Raw genomic sequence first — 22,359 nt, forward strand, 5'->3', positions numbered from 1 at the left:
TGGAATAAAGAACAGCAGATGGATGGATGGATGGATGGATAGAATGATAGGACAATATAAAAATAATGGATGGATGGGTGGAATGAATTATAGATAGATAAACAGAAAGACCAATGGATACACAGATGGACAGACAGATCAACATTGATGGAAAGACGGATGAATAAAATGATAGAATGATAGAATGAACAATGGATGGATGGATGTATAGATAGAGAGATGGATCATCATCACCCCATCATCATGAATGGAATGACATGAGTCAGAGTAAATGAATCTAGTTCGGCATTCTTGATCAAACTAAATGCAACTTTACTGGTCTTAAATTCTAAGCAATAAAATAAAATAGCATGTCTACTTCACAGAAAACCTGTCAACAGAAGTTAAACCGGCTGAACTCATGAACACAATTGCAGTGGAATGACTTGAGGAATTGCTCGGGTATTTCTCCGGTCACCCGGTCCCTGTATTGATCACGGTCACGTGAACTAAGAAACTATTCTGAGGGAAACAATTGCCGGGAATATTCACCAACAGACAGCTGAGGAACCCGCTTGGAGGAGTGACAAAATAAATGAACAACATGTTTGGGTGCTTTTGATTGAACTTCTATCAGACACGAGAAGCTGGATTTTGAAAACATGTCCTCCCCGACGGTGAAGCGCAGCAGCTCTGTTCACCTCAGATCCTCAACTTAGTTAGAATCTCTCAAATAAAACATAGACTGGTTAATAAATGTGATCACACCTGCGGAACCAATATTGACTGATAATAGACAAATGACATTAAACACAGGTGTGTTATCAAGGCCAAATTTGGGCATGGTTTACTTAAACATTTTTAAAGGGACAGTAGTTCCAAATATGTTTAACTTTCGTTATTCTGCAGAACAAAATATATTTATCAGAAAATAGCACAGTAAAACAATACAAGTATTTGCCTTTTTATCATCTTATAGTTTACAGTAGACCAGGGAACCTATTCATAGTAAACGGCACCTTGAAAAAGGAGCAATACATCAAAATTCTCAACAACAACATCAGGCAGTCTGCAGAGAATCTTGGCCTTGGGCACGACAACGACCCAAAACACACAGCAAAAGTGGTGAAGAAATGGTTATCAGACAAAAACATTAACGTTTTACAGTGGCCCAGCCAGAGTCCTGACTTAAATCCAGTTGAGAATCTGTGGAGGGAGCTAAAGATCAGGGTGATGGCAAGGAGACCCTCCAACCTGAAAGAGTTAGAGCTCATCGCTAAAGATGAATGGGCAAAAATACCAGTGGAGACATGCAAAAAGCTGCTCAGCAATTATAGGAAGCGTTTGATTGCTGTAATAGCCAATAAAGGCTTTGAAGGGTATGAATAATTTTGGACATGCCACTTTTTGTTCAAATGTAAATAAAAGCTGAGAAATATTTTTTCCACAATGATGCCTCTTGTACATCATCTTATTATCTTTTGGGAGAAGCCTGTGTCATTTCCGGTTAAAAAAACTTGCTGGTTGAATAAAAGTAACTTTAAGTCAGAATTTGCCAGGGGTATGAATAATTTCAGGCTTGACTGTATTGACACACACACACACACACACACACACACACACACACACACACACACACACACACACACAATACAATAAATAATTAATCAAAAAACAAGGAACAAGGTGGTTGTCAGTATGTATTCTAAAGGTGAAAAACTAAATTTGAGTTCATAAATTTGTAAAACTGTATTTTTAAGGGTACAATTCTGTTTTTTACTCTTAATTGCACAGATTTTTTTTTACATTGTACTTCCTTCATAAAGGTGAATAAATAATGACATCATTTTTATTTTTAGGCGAAACATTCCTAGTAGGACATGCCGTTCTCATCTCAGGATGTGACGTGACCTCACGTGATCTTGCCCTCAACTCTGGGCTCCAATCAAACTTCCTGTTCCACAAGTGCATCTGGCACCCAATCAAAGTTTCAGCAGGCAGGTTTGGCCGCTGATGCTAATTTTATGCCCGTTCTTTTGTCTAATGCACCTGCCTCTTGACATTCCCAGACCAAAAGCTCTGCTTCCACGAGCAGCGGCGGGATTGTGTTTTCTGAACAGGATAAAAGCCGGAGGAAGACGCGGGCGACGCGAGACGCCACCATTACAATGCCTCAATGACACCGATCCATCATAAATAGCAGAATCCAGAGCAGGCCCTTCATAAACCACACAAACCTCCCACAGGAGAGCGATTCCATTACAGCTTCGTAACACAGATGAATGTGTGGTGGGAAAGTAAACACGTCGGGAGTGTTTTAGTTGGAGCGCCAGAGACATTTTCATAACGACGGAGCGCGTCTTCCTTTTTCGCAGTAATATTTACATCTCAAAAGGAAGAGTCCGCTGTCAAATTCCCAACAAGCCCTTGAGAAGTTGAACTGTGAGATGATTATTTTCAGAGGCGCATAGCCAAACAGCAAAGAAACTAGAAAAGATTGGATGGAGTTCTCATATATATATGCTTCAAACTTCCGTCCTGCAATTTTTAAGTTAAAAAAATTTTTTTTTTTGGTGCAAACAATATTTTTGAGAGTATGAATGAGAGATCAGCTCATATAACATGATAAATATGCATTAAATTGATTAAAAGTGACAGTAAAGACATTTGCAATGTTACTAGAGATTTCTGTATCAAATAAATGTTCTTCTTTTGAACTTTCAATTCATCAAGGAATACTTAAAAGTAAAATGCATCACGGTTTCCACAAAAATATTGTGCAGCACAACTGTTTTCAACATTGATAATAAGAAATGTTTCTTAAGAAGCAAATCAGCATATTAGAATGATTTCTGAAGGATCGTGTTATACTTAAGACTGGAGTAATGATGCTGAAAATGTTGGCATTGCATCACAAAAATAAATTACATTTTATTATATATTGACATAGAACACAGCTATTTTAAATTGTAATAATATTTCACAATTTTACTGTTTTTACTGTATTTTTTTAATCAAATAAATGCATCCTTGGTGAGTAGAAGAGTCTATAAAAACAATTTATAAATCTTACTGACTACAAACCTTTGAACCATGGTGTGATGTCAAGTACATACTATACCTAAACGATAGGGTAACAGACTTTTAAGACACAAGAAAAGTTGTAAAGCTGTTTTAAAAACAACAAGAATTGTGAAAAGTGCTACAAAAATAAAAATGACTAGACATTTTATAGTACAGCTGAGATCAAAAGTTTACATCCCCCTTTCAGAATCTGCAAAATGTAAATTATTTTACTAAAATAAGAGGGATTACACCAAATGCATGTTATTGTTTATTTAGTACTGATCTGAATAAGATATTTCACATAAAAGATGTTTACATATAGTCCACAAGAGAAAATAGTTGAATTTATAAAAATTACCCCGTTCAAAAGTTTACATACACTTGATTCTTAATATGCTGTTACCTGAATGATCCACAGCTGTGTTTTTTGTTCAGGTCCCACAAATTCTTTGGTTTTTCAGCATTTTTGTGTATTTGAACCATTTCCAACAATGACTGTATGATTTTGAAGTCCATCTTTTCACACTGAGGACAACTGAGAGACTCATACGCAACTATCACAGAAGGTTCAAACACTCACTGATGCTCCAGAAGGAGAAACCATACATTAAGAGCCGGGGGATGAAAACTTTTTGAATTTGAAAATCATGGTAAATTTAACTTATTTTGTCTTTTGGGAAACATGTATCTTCTGTAGCCTCTGAAGGCCAGTACTAAATGAAAAAAATATGATATTTAGGCAAAATAAGAAAAATGTACACATCTTCATTCTGTTCAAAAGTTTTCACCCCCGTCTCTTAAAGGTTGTATCAGTGATTTCAAGCCTGAAACATAAAGTGTCACATTCAGCTGACCTTTCTTCACGATCCGCTCGCTGCCTGCCCCGTAAATCGGCTGTAAAAAAAAAAGTGCACAACACCAACCCCCTGATTGGTTGGAACACTGTTTGTTTTTCTGTGGAATGGTTGGTAGCACCGATTGTTTTTTTGGCATATCTCGGACTCTAGGCTGACCACAGAGATGTGTTTTTTTTACAGCCAATTTATGGGGCAGGCAGCGAGCGGATCGTGAAGAAAGGTCAGCTGAATGTGACACTTTATGTTTCAGGCTTGAAATCGCTGATACAACCTTTAAGAGACGGGGGTGAAAACTTTTGAACAGAATGAAGATGTGTACATTTTTCTTATTTTGCCTAAATACCATATTTTTTTCATTTAGTACTGGCCTTCAGAGGCTACAGAAGATACATGTTTCCCAAAAGACAAAATAAGTTAAATTTACCATGATTTTCAAATTCAAAAAGTTTTCATCCCCTGGCTCTTAATGCATGGTTTCTCCTTCTGGAGCATCAGTGAGTGTTTGAACCTTCTGTAATAGTTGCAAATGAGTCCCTCGGTTGTCCTCAGTGTGAAAAGATGGATCTCAAAATCATACAGTCATTGTTGGAAAGGGTTCAAATACACAAAAATGCTGGAAAACCAAAGAATTTGTGGGACCTGAAAGATATTTCTGAAGAACAGCAGGCAGTTTAACTGTTCAGGACAAATAAAGGACTCATGAACAACTATCACTAAACAAAAAAAACACAGCTGTGGATCATTCAGGTAACAACAAAGTATTAAGAATCAAGTGTATGTAAACTTTTGAGTCATTTTTTCTTGTGGATTGTATGTAAATATCTTTTATGTGAAAGATCTTATTCAGGTCAGTAACAGATAATAAATAACATGCACTTTGTATGATCCCTCTTATTTCGCTAAAATAATTAACATTTTGTGGATTCTGAAAAAGGGGGGGGGGGGGGGTGAACTTTTGACCTCAACTGTATGTTTATGTTTATTTAAATACAACCAAAAAACATTTTGTGCAAAAAGAGTGAAAGATATATATCATCTATGTGACCATTACCTTGCATGATCTCACAGTACACTTTATCTAAACATAAAGCATTTGTTAAGTATGTGAACATTTGTCAGAATGGCAAACAGAACCTCTGAATGACCTTTCGTTACAATGGCTTCTGAAACCACAACAATTTTGTATTTGCACAACTAAAAGATCTAATTTTTGATATTGCCTCTAGGAGATAAACATGAAGACTTATTAATAAGCATTGGGAAAAACTGATTGTAAAATGTATTTTATACTGTTAATAATTCGTTTGCAACTATTTTCAACATTGATAATAATCAGAAATGTTTCTCAATAATTTCTGAAGGATCATGTGACACTGAAGACTGGATGCTGAAAATTCAGCTTTGATCACAGAAATAAATTTCATTTTACAATATATTCACATTGAAAACAACTATTCTAAATTGTAATATTTCACTATTTTACTGTATTTTTGATCAATTAAATTCAGCCTTGATGAATAGGATCCTTCTTGTTTTCTTTCAAAAGCATTAAAAATTTAGATTATTCCAATCTTTTTGACTGGTAATGCTGTTAAAAAGCATAATTAACTCCACTTTTGGGATGAAACACTAGATCTAAAAGACTCTTGAGCAGTGTTGTGGTTATAAATAAGGCTGATTAATCGGGAGTCAGACGAGGGCATGACCTTCTCAAACATGCAGTAAGTAAGCACCTGCATTGTTGTACTCTTTTCCCCGGAGGACGTCCCGCTCGATGCCTGGCAGATGGCAGAGCTGACACATGCTGGGACAATAACACTCCTCTCAGACACACAGCGGCGTGCCCTTCATGAAGTAAGGAAGTGCAGCAGGAAGTGAGGAGGAAATATGAAAGTGTTTCCCTTTATTCTAGAGGAGCCTTTGTGCTCAAAACCAGCTTTCTTCATCTGACCGAAAAATACAAGTTCAAAGACCCTATCATGTATGTTGCAAGTCAATAAGTTCATTTATTTAAATACACTACCGATTAAAAGTTTCACAAAGTAGCACAGGTATATTTGTAGCAATAGCCAAAAATACTTTGCATGGGTCAAACTTATTGTCAAAAATCATTAGGATATTAAGATTTTTGTATGTTGTACATGTCCTACCGTAAATATATCAAAACTTAATTTTGATTAGTAATATGCATTGCTAAGAACTTCTTTGGACAACTTTAAAGGGGATTTTCTCAATATTTCAGACTCCAGATATCCAAATAACTGTCTCAAAATAAATATTGTCATGTCCTAACAAACAATACATCAAGGGAAAGTGAGTTCAGTCCTCAGACGAGAAAGAACGACGGCGCGTAAGTGTCTACATTAATACTATTTCGCTAGGCGGTCCTTACTTAGAGTTGCTGCTAAAAGCACTTTGTCGTTTCTGTTTAATTACTTATTCCTAAGTATTAATTTTAAGCCGCTGTTCTCTTAAGCACTCTGTAGTTTCTATTCACTTATTGGTTAATATTAAATTTGAGCTGCTTCTAAAACGCACTCTGTAGTTTCTATTCACTTATTCGTTAATATTAATTTTGAGCTGCTTCTCAAAGTACTCCGTTGTTCTATTTAGTTATTCGTTTGTTTTATTTACATCTATTCACTGTTAGAAAAGGAGTGTTCTTCTGTTATTTGTCCTGCGATTGTTTTTGCTTTAAATTCTAGTTTTTATTGCAATCATTAAAATTGATAACTGAGCGTACGGCCAAGGGAAGCTTTTGTTTTTGTCATATCGTTCCCTTCTGGAGCTATTACAAGTGCGAAGCTGTTGATTTTTGAGTTTCGATTGAGCCATTTTGCGTGCGGGCGAGACATTTGCGGCTCACTGAGCCTAGGAGGCGTCCCTAGCTTTTATCATTGAAGCACTGTTTGGTTGTCTATTTAACTGCGTCAGAACAGCTGACGGTGAAGCGTCAGCGGAAGCGTTCAGCCTCCTCGCGTGAAGACTGACGAGAGTAAAGACTTGCGACTTTTCCTGCGCGACTTAGCCGAGCAACGACACCGACAACGCACTTAAGTACTCCTTTCCTTTATTTCACTCTTCTTTCTGTCCTCCTCTATCATGTGTTTCCAACTCATTCCGGTGGTCTCTTCACACCGCACTAATATCACACGCACACGGCGACGCAATATATCTAACCTGCGTCCTATCGACACTTCTTCCACTGAACCTTTCTCTTTCACGGTTGGACTCTGGAACTGTCAATCAGCTGTCAACAAAACTGACTTCATTTCAGCATTTTCTGTGCAATCTGGTTTGAGCATTCTAGGCTTGACTGAGACCTGGATTCGTCCAGAAGACTCTGCAACCCCAGCTGCTCTTTCTAATAACTTTTCCTTCTCTCACACCCCTCGTCAGACTGGAAGGGGTGGGGGGACGGGACTTCTTATTTCTAACAACTGGAAATACTCAACCCATTCTCCTCTATGCAATTATAGTTCATTTGAATCTCATACAATCACTGTAACATCTCCTATCGAACTCCACATTGTGGTAATCTACCGCCCTCCTACTCAACTTGGCATCTTCTTAGAAGAGCTGGATGGGCTGCTGTCCTCGTTTCCAGAGGATGGCAGCCCACTTCTAGTCTTTGGGGACCTCAACATTCACCTTGACAAACCCTATGCTGCTGACTTCAATTCACTTCTAGCTTCATTTGATCTACAACGTGTTATCACTACATGCACTCATAAATCTGGCAACCAACTTGATCTCATTTACATGCGAAATTGTATTTCAGACAACATTGTGGTCAAACCCCTACACATCTCTGACCACTTCTTCATTACATTTGACCTACATCTTGCTACTTGTGCACTACCAACCCCTCTACCTGTTACTTTTAGAAGAAACCTACGCTCTCTCTCACACTCCCATCTTTCTTCTTTAGTATCCTCCTCCCTTCCCTCTCCTACTCACTTCTCATCCCTGGACACTAATGCAGCAACTGACACCTTATGCTCCACTCTTACCTCCTGTCTAGATGTTATATGCCCTCTCTCCTCCAGGCCAGCACGATCTGCTCCGAAAACCCCTTGGTTATCCGATGTTCTTCGTGAGCATCGTTCCAAACTTAGGGCAGCTGAGAGAAAATGGCACAAATCTAAGGATCCATCCGACCTCAGTAAGTATCGGTCTATGCTCTCATCTTTCGCTACCCAAGTACATACAGCCAAATCTTCATACTTCCACAACAGGATCAACAATTCCCCGGACGCACGCAACCTTTTCAAAACATTTAATACACTGCTTTGTCCCCCTCCACCACCTCCCACAACTTCTATAACAGCTGATGATTTCGCCACATTTTTTACAGACAAAACTACATCAATCAATAATAAGTTCTCAGCTCCACACATACAGGAACTAAAATTGACCACAATCACGGCTGGAACCCCCCACTTCTCCTTCTGTCCTTGCTCGGAGGCAGAAGTAACCAAACTTTTCCTCTCCAGCCATCCGACGACATGTCCTTTAGATCCTATCCCCTCACACCTTCTCCAAGCAATCTCCCCTACAATCCTACCGGCGCTCACACACATCATCAACACATCTCTTCTCACAGGCACTTTTCCTACTACATTTAAGCAGGCCCGGGTAACCCCACTGCTCAAAAAACCTACACTTAACTCTTCACTCATAGACAACTACAGACCTGTCTCCCTCCTTCCATTCATAGCAAAAACACTGGAACGGGCTGTTTTCAACCAGCTATCCTTATTCCTCTCACAGAACAATCTACTGGACTCTAACCAATCAGGGTTCAGAAGCGGCCATTCAACTGAGACTGCGCTACTGTCTGTCACTGAAGCCTTGCGGACGGCAAAAGCTGAGTCCAAATCATCGGTACTCATCTTGCTGGACCTATCTGCAGCTTTTGACACTGTGAATCACCAGATCCTCCTGTCCACCCTCTCAATGCTGGGTATTACAGGGACTTCACTTCGCTGGTTCAAATCCTACCTCTCTGGTAGGTCTTTCAGAGTGGCCTGGGGAGGCGAGGTATCCAAAACTCATCAACTGGTCACTGGGGTTCCTCAGGGTTCAGTTCTTGGACCTCTCCTCTTCTCCATATACACTACATCTCTGGGCCCCATCATACAGGCACATGGCTTCTCCTACCATTGCTATGCTGATGACACACAGCTCTATCTTTCTTTCAAACCAGACGATCCATCGGTAGCTGCACGGATCTCAGGTTGCCTGGCGGATATCTCTGCATGGATGAAGGAACACCATCTACAGCTCAATCTAGCAAAGACGGAACTCCTTATCTTTCCTGCCACTCCATCTCTACAGCATGACTTCTCCATCCAGTTAGGTTCATCAACAATTACCCCATCAACTTCAGCCAGAAATCTGGGTGTTATCTTTGACAACCAACTGACTTTCAAAGATCACATTGCTAAGACCGCTCGATCTTGCAGGTTTGCATTGTACAACATCAGAAAGATCAGGCCCTTCCTAACAGAGCATGCTACACAACTCCTCGTCCAGGCCCTGGTCATTTCCAGGCTGGACTACTGCAATGCTCTTTTAGCTGGTCTTCCAGCATGTACAATCAAGCCTCTACAAATGATTCAGAATGCAGCAGCACGACTGGTCTTCAACGAGCCCAAAAAGGCCCATGTCACACCTCTCTTCATATCCCTGCACTGGCTACCGGTTACAGCACGCATCAAATTCAAGACACTGATGCTGGCATATAGGACAGCCACCGGATCATCACCTGCCTACCTCCATTCACTATTACACATCTACACTCCTTCCAGAAGACTGAGATCCTCTAGTGAAAGACGCCTCATTGTACCACCACAGAGAGGTATTAAATCACTGTCCAGAACATTCTCGTTCAACGTTCCTGCCTGGTGGAATGATCTTCCCACCCCTATCCGGAATGCAGACTCCTTAACAGCTTTCAAACGACTGCTGAAAACCCATCTTTTTCGACACTATCTGACTCAATAATAAAAAAAAAAAAAAAAAAAAAAAAAAAAAAAAAAAAATCCTCCCTTCTAGCCTGTTTTTCCTCTCTTTCTTGATCTTCTCCTTCTAGCCTGCACTCTTCTAACAACGCCTGATATATGGTATTTTTGAACACTTCCTATGTTGATCTGCCTCCTTAGGATGAATCACTTGTTGTATTCCCAATTGTAAGTCGCTTTGGATAAAAGCGTCGGCTAAATGAATAAATGTAAATGTAAATGTAAATGTAAATATATTGATCACTTTTATCAAAAAAAAAAAAAAAAAATACCCTTATGACTGGTTTACATATTACAAAATATTTCAGCTTTAAATAAACGCTGTTCTTTTGAACTTTCTATTCATTGGTGAATCCTACAAAATAAAATGCATCAGTTTCTACAAAAATACTGCACAGCACAACTGTTTTTAACATTGATAATCAGAAATGTTTCTTGAGCAGTAAATCAGCATATTAGAATGATTTCTGAAATATCGTGTGACACTGAAGACTGGAGTAGTGATGCTGAAAATTCAGCTTTGATCAAAGAAATAAAGGACATTTTAACTGACATTCACATAGAAAATAACTATTTGAAATTGCAATAATATTTCACAATATTACTGATTTTACTGTATCTTTGATCAAATAAATTAGTTAAATTAGTTTTGGGAGTCAAATATAAATGTATATAAATATAAAAGTGCCTATATGTATTAGGTAAAGAGCTTAACATTTTGCATGTGACAGCTGTTTTACAATAAAATGACCAACAGTAATATTTAGTGATGCAAACTACTCAAACATTTCGCCAATATTTTTTTTTTTTTTTTTGCGTCTGACCTCCTGACTGACAGACTGAAGCGTGTGTATCAGTGCTGATTTAGACCAGATCTCCGGTTTCACACCAGCGTGTCCACACAGCACAATTACGAAGGTGCAAACCACAACACACGCACTCAAACACACACACACACACACACACACACACACACACACACACACACACACACACACACACACACACACACACTCAAACACACACACACACACACACACACACACACACACACACACACACACACACACACACACACACACACACTCAAACACACACACACACACACACACACACACACACACACACACACACACACACACACACACACACACACACACACACACACACACTCACTCAAACACACACACACACACACACACATGTTGGGTTTACATGTTTTATGGGGACATTCCATAGGCGTAATGGTTTTTATACTGTATTTTCTATCGCCCTACACCTACCCTACACCTAAACCTAGCCCTCACAGGAGATTGTGCACACTTTTACTTCCTCAAAAAAAAACTCATTGTGCATGATTTATAAGCCTGTTTCCTCATGGGGACTTGAGAAATGTCCCCACAAGGTCAAAATCTACTGGTAGTACTATCCTTGTGGGGACATTTGGTCCCCACAACGTGATGAATACCAGGTACACACACACACACACACACACACACACACACACACACACACACACACACACACACACACACACACAGACACAGACACAGACACACACACACACACACACACACACACACACACACACACACACACACACACACACACACACACACACAGACACACACACACACACACACACACACACACACACACACACACACACACACACACACACACACACACACACACACACACACAAACCTAGGAATCTAATTTTAATGCCAAAACTAAAACTCCTTTAGTGACAAGGTAAAAATAATTTACAAATGGAGCAAATACTTTATAAATGAAGTTTTTTTTTTTTTTTTTTTTTTATAAAGCCAGCTTTTGCTGCTAATTATTATTACATACATTTTGTATGAATTATATATTATAGTCTTTAAGGAGACGTTCGCTTCCAGAATAAAAATGTGCAGATAATTTACTGTTCATGTTCTATGGAAACCCGTTTCCAGTACTGAATAAAAAAATAAAAAAGGTAATTGTGACTTTTTATCTTATATTATATATATTTTTTTTTGTTTCTCAGAATTGTGTGATAAACTCACAAGTTATAAAGTCAGATTTCGAGATATAAACTCAGAATTACAAGATATAAACTCACAATTCTGCCTTTTTTTCCTCACAACTGCGTTTGTTTGTTTGTTTCTTTTTCCTCAGAATTGAGAGATAAATTCGCAACTGCGAGTTATAAAGTCCAGTTCTGAGAAAAAAAGACTGATATTTTATATTTCACAATTTTGACTTTTTTTCTTGCAATTATGACTTAATTTTTCTGAATTTTTCAGAACTCGCATAACTCGTATAAACGTCACAATTCTGCCTTTTTTTTACTGAGAATTGTGTGATAAACTCACAATTGCGAGTTATAAAGTCAGATTTCGAGATATAAACTCAGAATTACAAGATATAAACTATAGATATAAATTCTGCCTTTTTTTCCTGCGTGTTTGTTTGTTTCTTTTTCATCAGAATTGTGAGATAAATTCGCAATTGCGAGTTATAAAGTCCAGTTCTGAGAAAAATAGACTGATATTTTATATTTCACAATTTTGACTTTTTTTCCTGCAATTGTGACTTTATTTTTCAGAATTGCGAGATATAAAGTCAGATTTCGAGATATAAACTCACAATTCTGACTTTTTTTCCTCCCAATTGAAAGTTTGTTTCTTTTTTTCACAGAATTATGAGATAAACTCGCAATTGCAAGATATAAAACCCAGTTCTGAGAAAAAAAGACAGATTTTTTTCCCTCAATTTTGACTTTTTTCTTGCAATTGTGACTTTATTTTTCAGAATTGCGAGATATAAAGTCTCTGACTTTATAACACACATAACTCGTATAACTCACAATTGCAAATTTATATCACACAATACTGACTTCATTTCAGTCCAAAAAAAGTCTAAATTGCGAGTTTGTATCACGTAATTCTAAGGAAAAAAGTCGGAATTGTGAGATAAATTCGCAACTGCGAGTTATAAAGTCCAGTTCTGAGAAAAAAAAGACTGATATTTTATATTTCACAGTTTGACTTTTTTTCTTGCAATTGTGACTTTATTTTTCAGAATTGCGAGATATAAAGTCAGATTTCGAGATATAAACTCACAATTCTGACTTTTTTTCCTCCCAATTGCAAGTTTGTTTCTTTTTTTCACAGAATTATGAGATAAACTCACAATTGCAAGATATAAAGCCCAGTTCTGAGAAAAAAAGACAGATTTTTTTTCCCTCAATTTTGACTTTTTTTCTTGCAATTGTGACTTTATTTTTCAGAATTGCGAGATATATAGTCTCTGACTTTATAACACACATAACTCGTATAACTGTCACAATTCTGACTTTTTTTATCAGTTTTGTGTGATAAACTTCACTTCATTTAAGTCCATAAAAAGTCTAAATTGCGAGTTTGTATCACGTAATTCTAAGGAAAAAAAGTCAGAATTGTGAGATAAACTCGCAACTGCGAGTTATAAAGTCCAGTTCTGAGAAAAAAAGACTGATATTTTATATTTCATAATTTTGACTTTTTTTCATGCAATTGTGACTATTTTTCAGAATTGCGAGATATAAAGTCAGATTTCGAGATATAAACTCACAATTCGGACTTTTTTTCCTCCCAATTGCAAGTTTGTTTCTTTTTTCACAGAATTATGAGATAAACTCGCAATTGCAAGATATAAAGCCCAGTTCTGAGAAAAAATACATTTTTTTCCTCAATTTTGACTTTTTTTCTTGCAATTGTGACTATTTTTCAGAATTGCGAGATATATAGTCTCTGACTTTATAACTCGCATAACTCGTATAACTGTCACAATTCTGACTTTTTTTTCTCAGTTTTGTGTGATAAACTTCACTTCATTTAAGTCCATAAAAAGTCTAAATTGCGAGTTTGTATCACGTAATTCTAAGGAAAAAAAAATCTGAATTGTGAGATAAAAAGTCGCAATAACCTTTTTTTTTATTATTTAGTGCCGGAAACAGGCTTCCATATGTTTTCACCACAAGACAAAAATTTAAAAGATAATCACGACTTTTTTATTTAAAAAAAAAAAAACTTTATTTCATCACTGTTCTGTCTTTTTCCCCCCTGCTATTCTGAGATACAAATTGTGATACACAAAGTCAGAAATCCACAAGTTGTGAGATATAAAATCATAATTGTGATATAAAACCAATCGTTTCTCTAGATAAGACCCTTCTTTCTCACCTGGGATCATTTAGAGCCCTTTAAAGCTGCATTTAAACTGTATTTTGGAAGTCCACTATATTGAGAGAAATCCTGAAATGTTTTCCTCAAAAAACAATTTCTTTACAACTGAAGAAAGAAAGAAAGACAAGGAGGTGAGTACATTATCTGTACATTTTTGTTCTGGAAGTGAACTTCTCCTGTAACATAGAAGTGAACTGTGAATCAAATTGACATTCTCCATGTTTCATGTCACACTTTTGAATTGACAGTGAACATGACACGGAACCGGGTTAAACTTGTTTTGTTTTGGTTAACCTTAACCTTCACTGAAACACTCAGTTTAACTCAAGTAACAGGCCACCAATCGTAACAAAAGCATAAAAAGTGAATCAACCTATTGTCTCTACAGTCTCAAGCGATGGTTTCTGCTATGATTCTGGCCAAGTTTTCATTTCAAAATACAGGCACCCTGTGAAGGGCCCTCACCTCTGTTTTTTTCCATGTTTTGTGGTGTGTTGACAGCTGCGTCTGTCCACATGACATCCTCAGAGAAGAAGAAGATGATCTTGTTTGTCTCCCTAATGTGGGGTCTGTTTAGGAAAGAGAAGATACCGGAGTTTTAAAGGAACGGTTCACTCAAAATTAAACATTTGTCATCATTTATATATGTAGATGAGTTTGTTTCTTCACCAGATTTGGAGAAATGTAGCATTAAATCCCTCGCTCACCAATGAATTCTCTGGAGTGAATGGGTGCCGTCAGAATGAGAGTCCAAACAGCTGATAAAAACATCCACAAGTAATCAACACCACTCCAGTCCATCAGTAACAACCTGTGAAGCCAAAAGCTGCATGTTTGTAAGAAACAAATTCAGCAATAAGATTTTTAACTAAGGTTTTTAACTAAAGTCCATAATCCATAATAACGCTTCCTCCAGTGGAAAAGTCCATCTCATGTTGTCTCTCACATCAAAATCCAGCCACATATTTGTTTAGAGCTGTTTTGGCTTGTAAATGGTGCTTGATCTGTGCAGATTTCTCTCCTGATTCAGACCAGATCACTTTTTTTTTTTTCACTGGAGGAAGCATTATAATGGATTATGGGCTTGTATTTTAGTTACAAACATCTTAATGATGGATTTGTTTCTTACAAACATGCAGCTTTTGTCTTCTCAAGATGTTAACTGATGGACTGGGGTGGTATGGATTACTTGTGGATGTTTTTATCAGCTGTTTGGACTCTCATTCTGACGGCACCCATTCACTCCAGAGGAAGTCATGTAATGCTACATTTCTCCAAATCTGATGAAGAAACAAACTCATCTACATCTTGGATGGCCTGAGGGTGAATAAATGACATGAGATTTTACATTTTTGGGTAAATTATCGATTTAAAATCAAGGACATGGAAGAAAACAGAGAAAAGAGAAAGAAAAGAGGTAGAGTAGAAACGGGCCTCAGAGTTGAAAACAGCTCCACAGTTTCAGGCAACTATTTCTGACATCTGAATATTTCATGATAGGCTAAAAAATCTCCCCCATAGAGAAATATTGAATGCAGCAGCACAAAATGTTCACACACACACAAATCTGAAAAGTTCAAAGTTTGGACAGCCACTCTGAATAACAGATCTGCACTCACAGCAAATTGAGACAAAGTGAAGAAAGTCTCCCAAACTATACTAGATATTCAGACACAAACAGTATCTGCTCACTTAATGCCTAAATGTCATTGCTTTATATCAGTATCACTTAAATTCTGCAGGATCTTTTAACGACTCTTTTATGACTGTTGATGTTTTGATGATTTTTGGATTATTTCAGTCTACCTTTACACAGCTGTAGCTGTTTACAGCCCAATTGACTCCCTCCGCCAGTGCATTGATGAAATTAGGAGTTGCATGTGGCAAAACTTTCTTTAGTTAAGCAAGCAGAAAACTGAAGTCATTGCATTTGGAATCAAGGATGTAGTTCTTAAAGGAGTAGTTCACTTTCAGAACAACAATTTACAGATAATTTACTCACCCCCTTGTCATCCATGATGTTTATGTCTTTTTTTTCTTCAGTCGTCAAGAAATTATGTTTTTTGAGATAAACATTTCTGGAAATTTCTCCATATAATGGACTTAAATGGTGCCCCGATTTTTGAATCTTCAAAATGCCGTTTAAATGCAGCTTCAAAGGGCTGTAAACGATCCCAGCCGACGAAGAAGGGTCTTGTCTACAGAAACGTTCGGTCATTTTCTTAGAAAAATATTTTTTTTATATACCTTTTAAGCACTGAAACTTGTCCAGCACTCGTCCAGCACTAGGGCTTGTTTATCTCAAAAAACATAATTTCTTGACGACCGAAGAAAAAAAGACATACATATCTTGGATGACAGGGGGGTGAGTAAATTATCTGTAAATTGTTGTTCTGAAAGTGGACTACTCCTTTAAGGTGAATGCGTATCTTGGCGCTAAGGGCCAAACATGCAGCTACAAATCAAGTCAAGAAAGTTTCAGTAGCCATGTCAAAGCAGTAACTAAATCAGTACTATCATCTCAAAAGCACTGAAATAATTAGATGTTTTGTTTCCAGACTTGGAGAAACTTGTTCATGCATTTATCAGCAGCAGGGTGGACTGTTGTAATGTCTCCTTAAACAGCCTTCCCAAGAAGACCATTAGACAGCTGCAGCTCATACAGAACACTGCTGCTTCTGACTAGAACCAGAAAATCAGAGCATATTACACCAGTCCTCAGATCCGTACACTGGCACTGTTAAAAAAAGCTGTAAAATTTACGGGAAAACCCTGGCAGCTGTGGTTACCAGTGTTTTACTGTAAAAAATACGGTAGCAATGTTTTACATTTTCCGGTTTTCACTTAAATATACAGGTAAATACCGTAATTTCTGATTTTTTTTTTTTAAATTAATATAATGGTGATGTACCAACCTTTTGAAGTACTGAAATCTGTTTTGTACCTTTGCAATACACTGATAACCACCAAAAGCAAGTGGTGATGACAACATCACATGATCAACCAAAGCCCATCACAAGGAGATTGTAAATACTAGAATATATAGAAGGTGCACAGTGTCATTCACACAAACACTAAACACCATCATGGTAACACACATAAAACTGATTTGATGCAAAAACATTAATTTAACAGCATTATATGTAACAAATAACCCTAATGTACAAAACTGCCAAGAAAAATCTAAGAAGAAAAAGTTTTTTCCACAAAAAACATCGAATAAAAAAAATGAAACACAGGGAATTCTGGGAATGTCAGTTTACGGTTATTCACTGTAAATTTTACCTTCTTTTTCACTTCAAAAAACGGTATACTGCTGTAAAATTACATGCAATGTCCAACACAGTTTTTCACCATATATAGAAGGGGAACTTACCGTTAACCATATCACAGGTTTTTACCGTAGCATTTTTAGTTTTTACCGTTAAATTCACAGTCATTTTTTACAGTCCAGTTATATTCAGTGTTGGGAGTAACGCATTACAAGTAACGCAAGTTACGTAATAATATTACTTTTTCCGGGTAACTAGTAAAGTAACTGATTTACTTTGTCAAATAAGTACAGCCAGTTACTTTTTCCCCGCATTTATTGATTGAAAGCTCTCCTGTCCCCATGTTAAGAGAAATTGTGAGTAAGATGTTACTTTAGTTCTAGAATAAATGTGAACATGCATTAATTCATCTCACTCACTAAAAAAAAAAATGAATAAAAACAGTGAAATTCAACGCAAACCTGCAATAATTAAATGTTAAATAAAACAAATATCCTTTATGTATTTAATCCCATTTTATTAACCGATGTCTTTGCTGCCGACCTTCGATGATCCGATTCATCCATACTAATAAGCAAAAATTACTCAAGATAATCTAACATTTGTTTTATTGCTGAAGAGTTGACATTTTTTTCCGCGGTCTACTGTACAGACGTCAAAGCCTTAGGCTTTTAGTGTAAAAAAGGCTTTTACATTTGCCAAAAACAGAATTTTTTATATTAAAAACAAACAAGCAAGCCCTGGCCAGATTTAAAAAGTAACGCAAAAGTAACGTAACGCATTACTTTCCATAAAACGTAATTAGTTACTTTTTTAGAGAGTAACTCAATATTGTAATGCATTACTTTAAAAAGTAACTTTGATTTTGTGTATAATCATTTATATTCTAAACTGTTTTAATTAATTTCAAATCAATATTTAAATAATTTTTAATGTTCTTAAATTCTTTGTTTTTATTGTTGTGATTATTTTTATTTTTATGATTATTTTGACTCTTATGTACAGCATTTTGAAATACCATTTTGTATGATATGTGCTATATAAATAAACTGTGGAAGCCACAAGGCCCTACTACTAATGCAGTTCATATATTTTTAAGTGTGACATAAGTGTCCAAATAGTTGAGACCCCAGTAAACAAACAATTCAGAAAACACACTTGACCGCCTCATGGCTCTCTGTACTTTTCAGAGAGCGTTTCGATCTACATCCAGCCGATTTAGGAGCGCATGTGACCTTCAGAGGGGAGTGCGGCACATTTCTGTTTTTCACAGCATGTTTTATTTAGGATATGGAACTTTTAAAGAGAGGCACTCTGAGCGTCCAGCTGCACGAATCAGGCCAACAAAGCACTTTGTCACAATAATACACAAACACTGCAAAAATGCTTTTCTTACTTAGGTTATGTCTTGTTTCCAGACAAAATATCTAAAAATTTTCTAGACAAGTAAAACTTGTCTTCTTGTTTTCAAAAAACAAAAAACAAAAAAACAAGTCAAAATGAACTAAGTTTTTGCTTAGAACAAGCTAAATAATCTGCCAATGGGGTAAGAAAAAAAATCTTTTCAAACAGAAAACAAGATTATTTTTTCTTACCCCATTAGCAGATTATTTAGCTTGTTTCAAGCAAAAAACAACAAAAAAAAACTTAATTTTGACTTGTTTTTTGAAAACAAGAAAATAATTTTTACTTGTCTAGAAAATCCTTCTTGATTTAAGAATTTTTAGATATTTTGGCTGGAAACAAGGCAAAGAATCTAAGTAAGAAAAGCATTTTTTGCAGTGAATATAAATATATATGGACACGATTGATTTTATACAACATTTTATTCCCAAAAAAACTAAAAAATATACAGTTTTCTGCCTGTTTTTCTGAATTATGGAGTGACAAAAATGAGATACCCAAAATTCCTTCTGTAAAAACATTTAACTCTAATATGTCAAAAAAAGTATTTTTGCATCTGATTTTTGTACTAGAAATGTATGCAAATTAGTGCATATTTCATTAAATAAAGCATTATTTGCATATTTAAACTTAACATTTTAGAAAACTTGTAATGCAAAAAAGTTTGCAATTATCAGATTTTTTTTTTTTTACCCTATTCACCTGCAGTGTCTCGCCTTAAACATGGAATGAAATCATATAGTGTTTGAAATGTTTTCATTATATAAACCACATCATCAAATGTCGAGCAAAACTGTAGAATCAGTTTTAAAGGTTCACAACATCCACAAGCAGCTCTTTTCTAAAGTCAAGAAGCAGAAGTGCTTGATAAGCCAGACGCACTTCAAGCAAACGGACTGGACACGGCGTGCTGACGCAAACACAACCTCAAGACATATTCACAAAACTGCAAGATCAGGCTTCACTCATGTCATCTTCGTCATTAGGCTAATGCTGTCGTGTGGACAGTCTAGAGATGAGGCATCCAAACCTTCTGGAAGGCCACTGTCATGCACAGTTCTGCTCTAGAGACAGGACAAAGACCAGGACACTGATCTGAGAACAGTGTTTAGACGACATGAAATCACCGGGACTGGGAGTCTTGTTGTGCATCAGTGGAAACATGCCGAGTTTTGAATGTGTTCCTAAATCTGACAACATAAACTTGAGGTAGATAGACATTTAAACGTGAAGACAGACAGATAGTTTATTGTATTATTCTTTATTTTATTTTATTTTTATTACATTTTTAAATGTAATAAAAATTAATTATACAAAAATAAAAATAATATAAAATAAATCTTTTTTTTATGTTTATATTAAAATATTTTTATGAAATTTTTAAATGTAATAAAATTATACAAAAATAAATTTAAAAAAAAATAATAATAAAACATGCTTTTTGAAAATTGTTATACTTAAAGTATAAAATATTTATACAAAAATGAAAAATGATAAAAAATAAATCTATAATTATATGTATACTTTATTGTATTTAATTTTATTTTATTTACATTATATTTTTTAAATGTAATAAAATAAATTATACTGAAAAGAATAATAAAATAAAAATAATAAAAACATGCTAAGTTATCTTTTTTTGCAAATGAACTCTTATGTAATTTATTATATTATTGTTTATATTATTTTTTAAATGTAATAAAAATAACAAATAATATATATATATAAATATATATATAGTTTATTGTATTATTATTTTTTACATTTTTAAATGTAATAAAATTAATTATACAAAAAAGAAAAAAGCATATGTAGTTTATTATATTATTCTTTGTTTTATTTTATTTTTATTACATTTTTAAAAACTCAGTTTTTAACAATTTTAAAGTTCATGTTTTTAATTTTAAAAAACTATTTTTTATTTTTGTATAATTTTATTACATTTAAAAATTTAAAATAAAATAAACAATGATACAATAAACCATATATATATATTTGATACATTTATTTTATTATATTTTTTTTATTTTTTAAATTTTTTATAAGTATTTAGTACATTTAAAAAATATATAATAAATATAAAAATAATCAAGAATAATAAACTACATATGAAGAGTTAATTTGCAAAAACAGAGAACTATATATAACTATAACTATATATATATATATATATATATATATATAATTTTATTACATTTAAATTTGTAATAAATAGAATAAAGAAAAATACAATAAAGTACGTATATATAATAATATAATAAGAATTTTTGTATAAGTATTTTTATTACATTTAAAAATATAATAAATATAAAAAATTATAAAAAATAATATAATAAACTATAAATGAAGAGTTCATTTGCAAAAAAAGATAACTCAGTCTTTAACAATTTTAAAAATCATGTTTTTGCATTCCAATTAATTTCAATCAAATTGCAGGTGGGTTAAATATAACTAAAAATACAGCTAACACAATAAAAACATGATAACATAATTATAATTTTTAATAATTATAAAATTAATTATAAAAATATAATAAAAAATAGCTATTTAATATAATAAAAAAAAAAAAATTTAGAATATATTTACACAACAAAAAAATATCAAAATTCTAATAAAACATTCTAATAAAAACATTCAATAAATCTTAACCTTTTAACTAAACTAAATGACATTATATTAATGCATTAAACAGACAATCCTAATAATACTATCTGAATATTGACTAAAAAATAACATTTATCATTACTCAAAACTCTTTTAGTTCCGCACATATATACTGACTCACAATGAGATTTGGTCACATAGACTTTAAACAAAGGCTGAGTGAATGCTGACAGAATTCTGATTTTTGATTGAAATATCCTTTTAGACACTATGACTTTTAACATACAGAACACTGCTAGTTTGTCTTGCCATTGTTTCACAGTCTGTTTCTGAACTTCAAACCCCTCAGAAACAATCCTGAACATCCATTTCGCACCAAAGGTGAGCCACCATAAAGAAAGGCAACTTCCCTTCATTTTTCTATCAAAACACGTCTCTCGAGAGGTTACAGATGTTGAGTTTGCACACCCGTACGAGGCTCTTTTGCTTTATCAGACGCTCACAGCTTCACACAGGCCTCAGTTCAGTCTTAAGGAGTCTTTTCCTATCATTGTGACTGCAGCGTTTGATCAGTGTTTGATCACAGATCGGCCCCAAAACTGAAACGCAGATTCATTTTAACCTTCAGCAAAGAGCTTTCGCACGGGAGATTTATAGTTGAGCTAAAATTCAACATTCTTTATTTGCTCATCCTGAATGACTTTCTTTCACACAAACAGAGACATTTCCTACCACTTCAACTCTTCAGTTGGCAGAGGTGGGACCAAGTCAGTGTTTTGCAAGTCACAAGTAAGTCTCGAGTCTTTGCATTCAAGTCCCAAGTCAAGTCCCAAGTCAAGACAGAGAAGTCCCAAGTCTAGACGGGCAAGTCCAAGTCGAGTTGCAAGTCCTCAACTTTAAGCTTCAAGTCCTAAACAAGTCACTAGTGCTGTTT

The 22,359-nt window shown here is 35.2% G+C and overlaps 1 protein-coding gene across 1 annotated transcript in view; it reads left to right on the forward strand.

The window, feature by feature from the left end:
- LOC141334922 (phosphatidylinositol-3,5-bisphosphate 3-phosphatase MTMR4-like) overlaps positions 1–22,359 on the forward strand; it is a 70,070-nt gene that overhangs the window by 1,862 nt on the left and 45,849 nt on the right. Inside the window, exon 2 of the mRNA XM_073840148.1 lies at positions 14,647–14,707. Within this exon, the coding sequence (XP_073696249.1) occupies positions 14,647–14,707 (61 nt within the window). The remainder of the gene's footprint in view (positions 1–14,646; positions 14,708–22,359) is intronic.

This window comes from Garra rufa, chromosome 5, assembly GCF_049309525.1.
Source record: "Garra rufa chromosome 5, GarRuf1.0, whole genome shotgun sequence".
Taxonomy (NCBI): domain Eukaryota; kingdom Metazoa; phylum Chordata; class Actinopteri; order Cypriniformes; family Cyprinidae; genus Garra; species Garra rufa.